The 10,167-nt window shown below is 35.8% G+C and overlaps 1 protein-coding gene across 1 annotated transcript in view; it reads left to right on the top strand.

Annotated features, from left to right (window-relative positions):
- The window catches only part of LOC113232027 (phosphatidylinositol 4-kinase beta), a 52,000-nt gene extending 43,389 nt beyond the window's left edge, over positions 1–8,611 (top strand). The window contains exons 4-8 of the mRNA XM_026466651.1: positions 1,404–1,637; positions 3,696–3,874; positions 4,708–4,819; positions 5,489–5,630; positions 5,780–8,611. Of these exons, the coding sequence (XP_026322436.1) occupies positions 1,404–1,637; positions 3,696–3,874; positions 4,708–4,819; positions 5,489–5,630; positions 5,780–5,961 (849 nt within the window). The 3' untranslated portion in view covers positions 5,962–8,611. The remainder of the gene's footprint in view (positions 1–1,403; positions 1,638–3,695; positions 3,875–4,707; positions 4,820–5,488; positions 5,631–5,779) is intronic.
- The last annotated feature ends 1,556 nt before the right edge of the window (positions 8,612–10,167 follow it).

The raw sequence follows: 10,167 nt of genomic DNA, 5'->3' as shown, positions 1-10,167 counted from the left end.
TAATATTATGGATATCTTCTTTCTTATTGAAATTATGTATATTTTTACGGGCATATAAAATATTTGAGTAAATGTACTGTGATGCCACAGTCATGATACCAGTCTCCTTAATCTTTTCTCTGAAAGAAACCCGAGAGCCTAGACGGTACACAGAACGAATCGCACGTTTTTGCAGTACAAATATGGTTTGAATATCTGCCGCTTTACCCCACATGAGAATCCCGTAGGACATTATACTATGGAAGTAACTAAAGTAAACTAGTCTAGCAGTACTAACATCGGTAAGCTCACATATTCTGCGGACTGCGTATGCAGCGGAGCTTAATCTGCTGGCCAGGGAAGATATATGTGGAAACCATTGAAGTTTACTATCTAAGGTCACTCCCAAGAAGACTGCTTTATTAACAAAGTCTAACTTTTCTCCGTTCATTTCTATGCTCGGACTAGTCGATTTTACGTTAGGTAATTCAAATTTAACACATTTTGTCTTCTTGGCATTAAGTAATAAATTGTTAGCATTAAACCAATAAACTACCTTAGAGAGGGTATCGTTAAATAGTGATAAAAACAGGTGATATAGATATATTGGTAGTTAGGTTATAAATTATATTGTATGGTATTCTGAGTGGGCTTGGGAAGGACAAGTCAGGATTTGAGTATGGTTTAAAGCACTCAAAATCATACTCAAGTCCCTGTCATTAGGGTCGTATTTCCAGTGCTTGTGTTTCCAGTGCAATCCTGACTAACCTATATTTATTTATTTACTGCCTCCGTGGCCGAACGATTACCATGCCGGACTGCCACGCAGAGGTCCCAGGTTCGATTCCCGGCATGGGAGAAATATTTGTATGGCCTACATTTATTTCTCTCGTGAGTTTGGGGGTAATTTGTGGTTGTCTATGTGTGTGTACATAGTACCCGCGACACAGGATTTTCCCTAGTGCGGGGCTATGTTGAGTGCGTGCATTATTATTATTATTCATACAACTCAGAATTTTCACAGGTATCATATTGACAGCTGTTTGTTCGTGCTACCGACTTTATTTACACATTTGAATCATTCCGAATGGGAACTTATATCGCCAAGGACACTTATGTTATGTGTATGACAACCCTGAAATAAGATCGGACCTTTTGGTTATATAGGAAGGAATTTAGAACCCGAAGACCATAATCATACGGCTCAAAATTGAAAACAGGGTTTACCTCGCGTTTTTTTTTAAAGTGTATTAACGCACTTGTACTGTACTTATTACCAAACTACTAAATATAATGGGTATCATTTGTAATGGCTCGTCGAAAAAGTAATAATATTTTTAAATTTACAAATTGTACTAGAAACATATTCAGGTCTAATAATACTTGTGTTGAGTATAAATTTATTTATTATACATCATTTTCAGGAATCATGGGAAAGCAAGTTGGCAAGAATGCGTTCGTCGTCGCCTTATGGCTCGCTCGCCGGATGGCGGCTGTTAGGTTGTATCGTGAAAGTCGGCGACGACTTGCGGCAAGAGATGCTAGCAGCACAGCTACTGAGGCGGTTACAAGCCGTATGGGATCTGGAACGTGTGCCTCTGAGATTGCATCCTTATGAAATACTCTGCCTTGATAAGGAATCAGGGCTAATTCAACCGGTATGTTTTATTGATTATTAAAATTGCAAGCTGTATACAGTATAGACACATCAAATAGGACAGTTCAAATAATAAATCTTCAATTGATTAAAAGTAACAGCAAGCCGTAATATAATTAAAAATAAAACTAAGCTGTCCTATTAAGGTTCAATATGGAGTCGTATAAAGTGAAGGAAAACATCTGAGGAAACCTAAACCCTCTCCCGAGAGGACACCTGTGTTCGACAATGGGACGTATAAATGGGTTGATGCTGATGATGATGGAGTGGTAAATTGATGTGTATTTTCTATTCTGCCCTCGTAACTAAGAAAGGCACAACTATGCATACTTTACACAGCAGTTGTGCCTTTTTTCGTTCCGAGGGCAGTTATCAACTGCCACCGTGGTCGAAAAGTTACCATACTGGACTGCCACACACAGGTCCCGGGTTCGATTCCTGGGCCGAGTGAAATATTTGTATGGCGTACATTTATTTCTCTCTCGTGAGTTTGGGTGTAATTTGTGGTTGTCTATGTGTGTGTCCATGGCACCCGCTATACTGGGGCTCTCGAGGGCGGGGCTATGAGTGTGTACGCGTTTTGTGTTCCACTCATTAAAAAAAATACATTAACGAAGTTTTCAAATGGAAGGCATATGGTATAACCTGCCTATATCCTATTTTGAAGGCTGGCGAATTACTGTTGAACTTTGTGTGGTGGCGCTAGTATTTATTTAGTTTTGACGTCTTTGTTCATGTTCTCAGAAAATATTAGTATCTTAACGTTCCGCGATATGGCGCGCATCGGAATGTGACTTGTTCGCCTCTGTAGTATGTATGGTATGACATGGCAATAAAACGAAAATAATTTTTCAACTACATAAGGAATCTTGCTAGCAAGTATGTGTATGTGAATTGAATATTAAGAATTACTCGAATTTCTATTGTGCCTCTTATATACTGACAATAACTATTATATTTAACGTATTGCTGTACTTTTTACAAGACTAACGCCTCTTTAATTATGAGCGACGAATGCCAGCAATGCTGCACAACATTATTCTTGTTTTTTTTTTTGAGGGTTTTCCTTTTGCTTTTTTGTTTTTTTATTAACATCAACGTCCTTGGCGTGATTGTAAATCCGTCTATACAAATTCAATTCAATTCAATTCAAATCTTTATTTCGGACAAAATATCCATATAGTGTTAATAACAAAATACTTACAAATTATGTTAATACGAATCATCTAAACATTGCCGTGTACCCATTGATATAATATGGGCCCATCTTTCGTATCGGCCACGTGTACGAAGACGACTCTCACTCGCGCCTCGACAAACATCCCCGAAGCGCTACAGTAGCGCGACAGCCCCAACAGCATTCTGAGAGCGTCATTATAGCGGATACGCTGTCTGTGTGTAATTGACCCACAGTCTGCACCTATAACGATTAAAAAAACGATTGGCAAAATGCTTTAAAAAGCGTGAGCTTTACGTTTCTAGTACAACGTGCACACCTGCGGGCTAGCATATTGCACCTTACTGCCAACGTCCTGCGCTCCCTGTCAATGTCGATGTCATCAGACAGACTCTCCGTTGCACTTAAAATGTGAGACCCTACGTAGTGGCACACGGCATAAGTTGACTGGCAACATTTCTCTGGGGCATTTATAGCCGGCCTTAAAAATTAAAAACTCGCTTTTATTTACATTGTACATAAAACTTGTACGGACCAAAACTTGTACCAAGCAGTTCATGTACGCTAAGAACGTTGACTCGCAACATCAAGCTCGGTGCATTTCATACGCGTCTTTGTTCGGATGACCTTAAAAAATTTTACTTAGTATGGCCTTTCCGTGATGGGTATAGGATTCAATTTAAAGCACAGTGGCGGAAATTTTATTTCGTATTTATGTTGACTTTTTCCTTGTCATAACCAACTTAATCGACATTTTTAGACATCTGGAATCAGCGATTCGAGATCTAAAACCTCTACAGATCTAAAACAGTACTAAATTTGTATCTTCAGCGACATGTCTTGTAAAAGGCTTTGTTTTTATCAATATTTTAAATTGGGCAGGTGCTAAACTCGGTATCACTGCACCAAATAAAGAAACAGTCTGGTGCGTCTCTACGTGCGTGGTTGGAGCTCGAGCACGGGCCGGCGACCAGCGAAGGCTTCATGCGCGCGCAGAACAACTTCGTCGAGTCAGCTGCAGCCTACGCATTAACTAGTTATCTATTGCAGCTTAAAGACAGGTAAGTGCTAATAAGTAAATATGCTTGATAATCACACTAATTTACATGTGAGTCTAATCGTCTACCTCCTTGAACTTGACATTGACACGTCAAATACTATTTCGAAACCCATTCACTGTGATTCAACTTCATTTATCTACAACTGCGACGCTGTGTGACGTGCTGCGCTAACGCATCGCGCGTTAGTTTAGTACTTTGTTGCCTGTCATTACGTTGCCTGTCATTACATACAATCGCTGACTCCGCCCACTGCCCCACATCGTTGTTCTTGCTATAGCAACGGCGTCTGTTAATCGTCGTGTGTCAATATTGTTCCCAAGTTTTAAGGAAACTTGGAGAGGTCATAACTTATTAATTTGTTAAGTATTTGAAAAAAACCGAACATCTATTTTTTATTTCCATTATACAGTTGCTCCTTTAAAATGATCAGTGGTTTTTTATCACCCTGTATAGTATATATACATTATATATCAAGTTAAATGAAGCTATCAGCACAAAAGTGGTAAAACACACATTCAATTGTTTCTACAATATTACTTTAAATTATACTAAAGTACATAATTATTCCTTGGCTGCTATTTTCATGTTTGAAAAAATTATGATTCAATATTATATAAACATGTCAATACGATGCATTGTTAATAGGAGTACTAGAATTGTTATCAACCTTTGTAGCTTCCATTTCGCTGAAAACGAAATCATAAAAAGAAATATCATTTCTAGAAGATATCATATATTAATACTAGATTATTGGTTTTTTGTCATTGGTCGATATAGATTACAATGCAAATTATGAAAGACTTAAAATATTAAAGACTATGTTTTATTTTCAGGCACAATGGAAACATTCTACTCGATAGCGCGGGCCATATCATTCATATTGACTTTGGATTCATATTCTCGATATCGCCTAAGAACTTAGGATTTGAAAGTTCGCCTTTTAAGGTATATTTATCGTATGATTTAATACCGTTTTGTTATGAATGTATAGATGGTCATTTTGAACATAACCCTTTCATGGACAGTAACAGCGTTTACCGTAAAATTATATATTAGAATATTGATAGTACGGGGTAGGGTAGTACTATATTTATTTCGCTATATGCACGGAAGAAACGAAAAACAAAACTCGCACATTCATAATTTGAAACACTATGAAATCTTGATTGTAATTGGTCGTAGTTTCAGATTTAAAAAGAAATAACAAGTTCTGGACGCTTAATACAATTTAAACTACCCTGTTGGCATATCGCTGAAAGTTCAAGACTATCAATACCTACTATTGCAAGTTACGACGTTTTGACTTTATAATTGAAATTTCAATCTATGTGCTGCCATCTAGCGATTAATAGCTGAACGACGTTTTTCGACTAATTCGAGCGACCATATTGCAGCTATAAGGTTTACTTTCATTTCGTGTAACAAAAAAATGATAACGATAAACAGAACATGAACATTTATTAAAATTAAATAAGACTGCATGATTATACGAAACACCACCATAGGTAATATTACAAGTGCGACTATCGTTTCATGACATTAAGTAGAAAACAATGGTTGACATACAACTGACAACACGGTGCATTGGTATTTCAACATCTTTTTTATTTTTAGCTAACTCAAGAATTCGTCGAGGTAATGGACGGCGAGAACAGCGACATGTTCCAGTATTTCAAGATTCTCATATTGCGCGGACTCATCGCTGCAAGAAAGCACTGTGACCAGATAATACACATAGTCGAGCTCATGCGCATGGGTACGTTCCATAGACACTTAACTAGTTCGATTTGGATGACCATGACGCAGAATATTTGAAAACCAATTTTTTTTACAGGCATGTTTATTAGAGATGGTTTTCTTTTTATTTATGCTTATAGTCTAATTAACATTACCGTGTTGTTGCAGGCGGCCAACTGGCCTGCCTCCGCAGCAGCAGCGCCGTGTCCTCGTTCCGGGCTCGCTTCCACCTGGGCAAGACAGAGCCACAGCTGCAAACACTCGTCGATCGTTTGGTCCGCGACGCGCAACACTCGCTCTCCACGCGTCTTTATGACAACTACCAGTACTATACCAACGGCATATTGTAATAGAACCTTATGACATGACGCCATTTTTCCTGAAGTATTGGATTCAGTATTTGACTTGTCATTTTGCTGTCATGCCAAAAAAGCGCAATACTCGTAAGGATGAGGGACATAATCGTGTAAATTGAAAGCCAGTTACTAGGTTTCCTATCCTGCATATTCCTGAAATTCAATATTGGATTCGGAAGTTCATGATATGATATTTTACTGTAACCTTTGAACTGGAGTTCAATTTACACGGTCAGGGGAGCCGTGTACGAACGTGTACGCGGCTGTACGTCATATTTTAAGACTGCAGTGGATCTGATGCTTTCATTTGTTGCGCTGTTCACACTAGCCTGTTATTTGAAAAAACCTGACGATCAGCTTTAAATATTAAATCTTATACATTTACGAAAACCATTAAATTGAACCATTGCGAATGGGTTTTGAAATGTGTAGGATTGACATATCACTGAATATCAGGCAGATTTTCGGGTTAGATGATTATAGCTAAACCAACTTGTAGATAAATACACAAGGCAGACAGCTCATTAACGGCCATATTTAATCCAGTTAAATGTAACTCTGTCGTCAGATGGCACCGCGGCACTGACTGACTTTTTTAAATTGCAACTAATTAAATAAGACTAGTAACAGAAGGAATATTACTGATTGCAGATTGGAACATCTTGAGATGTTCGGTTGGCCAAAAGATTCTAAGATGTGAAGATTTAGCTAGTTCTTTCATATAGTTATATTTATAATGGCATAACCAATGAGGGCTACTATTGTAAACGTCGTCTGAGAGAAAACTTATAGATATTTAACTCCAACAATCTCGATTTTAACGATATTTTCAAGGTTGATATCAAAAGTACCTTCGAATATTTTCGATAATTTCACGAATAAATCGTACATTGTCCTTATAAGAAGCTTCATAATTTGTACCTTCATTGGCTAAGTGAGACCAAATCAATACGGAATATTGACATTGTGTTTGGTAATTTTTGTTTCTTATATTATTCTTCATAGTCACCATACACCATTATATTTATTGCCAAAATTATTTGTTATCAATATTGTATTTATTACTTTTTAGTATTGATGTTTAGTTTTATTACGATTTACTAGATGCTGTGAAATATAGCGAGTTTGCTTCAAGAAATATTTCGATGACACAAAGTATTGTCATTATTTGACATGATTCGAATTATTTATATTATGTACTCGTACATTTACCATGATCTAACATACACACCAATACTGTCTCGTCATGGTAGAGGTATTCAGTGTCGCTACACAAGTTATTTTGAATCCTACACGTACGTTTTTTTTTTAAAGAAAATGTATAAGTGCCATAATTACTGTCACTCGCTGTACCTTGAAAAATGATATTAGCTCAATTGTCTACACGTTGATTAAAAATTTAACGCATCCTGTTACCCGTCCATTTAGTTACATTTTAGACCCAGTAGTGCTCGATAATTTATCACGGTTCACGTGATATAAGAGGCGATAAATAAGGCATCGCTTGTCTACTTAATACTTTATAAACATGGCAATTATGAGTCAAGTCTGCTGAGTTGCAAAGATGCCTCATTTTATCGTGCCTCCAAATTTAGTTAGTGTGTGCAAAAAAAATGTTTCTTGTATAAAAAAGGTCTGCGCGTAGATTTTAAAATACGATTATCTGAAATCAATACTGTATATAGTTAAAAATTATGATAATTTCTGCAAAGAGAAGACTGATTGTTCAGGCATGAAGGGATTAGTTTTAGATTTCCCGATTAAATTTAAGTTTTACCCTGTATATTGAAAATTAGTTGTGTAAATGATGTATGGTATCTGCAGCAACGTGGTTAAGTATATGCCAAAGCATTGAAGATAACTATGGCGCTAGATATAAAGTGTATTATGCAAAATTATTGTTATGATATGAAACATGTTAGATAGGCGTCTGTCAGATTCCATATTAGTTGAATGAAATTAAATAGCGAAACGAAATAGCATTATATCAACATTGTTGTGAATGTTTTGTCAGTGTAAAAATCGTTACTTACGTCGTGAAAACTCCGTAAGATTTCAGTAATAAATTGTTTGAAGATTACAGATAGATGTATTATTATAAATACATTTACTTCGAAAATGCATATGATTTTGTTACGTAAGTAAATCGAAATTATTGATCCTTATGTAATCGGACGTTAGTTGGTATATTTAAATTACATTTGCTTAATATTAAATGGGAGTGAGACTGTTGCCAAATTTTAAACAATAACTTGACATACAATACACGGGTCTATATCGCTTGTATTTTTCGAACTGTTCACAATTTTCAAGAATGATATACTATTTCTAGTATTAACTTGAATCCATATTTACGATTTTTAACAGATTACAAGTTATAGTAAACCCGTTTTTTGGAATTATCCATAACTTATTTATATCAAATCTTTGACTATATTAATTCCATTTTTATTCGTGCGATTGAATGTTCATTGTTGTGGTTTGACTTATTGGACTTGTAGATAGCGCATCATTATTTTATTTGAATTTAATTTAAAAATGGCGTATTGTGTACGCGTTATTGTGTGTAAATAAATGCTCTCGCTTAAAATGATTCCAGTTAAGAACATTACCTACATCCAAAGTCCAAAAATATTTTTTCTCAAAATTTAATTCAAGTTATTTATCAAAATGTACAGGTAATTGTAAGTAGGTACATACTCTAATGTTTATCTTAATTTTTTAAATATACATATATCATGATTTTTTCTAAGTGTTTCATTGACATAATATTTTTTTTATAAAAAGAGACACTGAGTAGTTTTCAATTTAAATTGCTGCGGAACGAAAGTGCCAATTCTCGTGACTCCGCCTTGAGGCTCGGTTGTTAGGTCTAGATGTTTTACATGACAAGGATGGTGGATTTCAATATTGTTTCTGATTTTTTAGAAGAAGAGCAAAGGTAGAACAGAAAAAGATAATTGGGTTCATAATTTTAATAAGAACCGACTAATTCACGACTTTTTCTGAGTGCAATCAGATCTAAGCTAGAAGCTGTGGGTCTTGAGATTCAAAAACGGCGCCGCCGGAATAAGCTTATTCCAGGGTGGACAGTAAAATATCCTTATATCGGCATAACGACAATCTAGTTTTTTTCGACTAGAACCGACCGGACTAAATCACGACATCTAAGCTAGGTGGTTCTCGGGATTGAGAAATGGTGCCGCTGGAATAAGCTTATTCCTCGATTACTATTAGAACCGCTCGCTGTCGTCAAAACGCACACAAACAAATGATAAACACTATGAAATCTTGCTAATCATTGGTCGTAGTTTCTAATACAAAAAGAAACAAATTCAGGGCTGTTGTTTAAACTTTACGCAGTCGCTATTTCGTTGTAAGGTCAAAAACTTTATTGGAAGTTATGATTTTAAGTTACTAAGGTACGAAGTTAGTTTTTATTGAAATTTTATTCAACGTGCTGACATCTTGCGGCCAGTAGCTGGAATACTAACATCTGATCGAATATAAAGTATCTTCTCGACAAAATTATATCTGCCTTCTTTGGAGCATTTTTTCGTGAAGCTTTTGTTTGCTACTAGAGTAGAAAATTCGAGATGTTTACTTTGATGAATATGGTCGAGCTTTATCTTTTGGAGAACGAAAAGATAAAGCAGTCTTTTGGAGAACCAAAAGATAAAGCAGTCTTTTGGAGAACCAAAAGATAAAGCACGACCATATTGCTCTAGGATAATGTTTATTTTCGTTTGTTACAGTAGGTACAAAAACTCAACTCGATGAACAGAAAATCTCTGATTGCAAAACAATAGGCAGATGGAGCGCGACGAATACGACAGCGAATTACCAAAGCAAATACAAATTCGAAAGCGAGTACAATCTCGCCATCAGTACTAAATTGGTATTGGTACCTACTAAACAAAGCGTCGCACTGTGTACGTAACTTCACAGGTTCTAAAGAATTTCATTTGGAACCAGACAATTTTTGTCAATTTAGAAGATGAGTATCAATCCTATGGAAATGATCACGAAGTTAATAAAAATTAGTACAAAATAATGGTTATTATTAAGATATTGTGTAACCAACGGTGATTGTAATAAATATTGTGTATTAACAATGTTTCTCAGTTTTATAATATCTTAATAAAATATTTTTTCCTTTTGTGATGTAAATCAATGAAAACAATTAAATATTTTTATTAT

Source organism: Hyposmocoma kahamanoa, unplaced genomic scaffold, assembly GCF_003589595.1.
Source record: "Hyposmocoma kahamanoa isolate Upper Pololo Valley unplaced genomic scaffold, ASM358959v1 66, whole genome shotgun sequence".
Classification (NCBI taxonomy): domain Eukaryota; kingdom Metazoa; phylum Arthropoda; class Insecta; order Lepidoptera; family Cosmopterigidae; genus Hyposmocoma; species Hyposmocoma kahamanoa.
The sequence above is the reverse complement of the archived record's forward strand: the minus strand, read 5'-3'. Positions and strand labels throughout refer to the sequence as shown.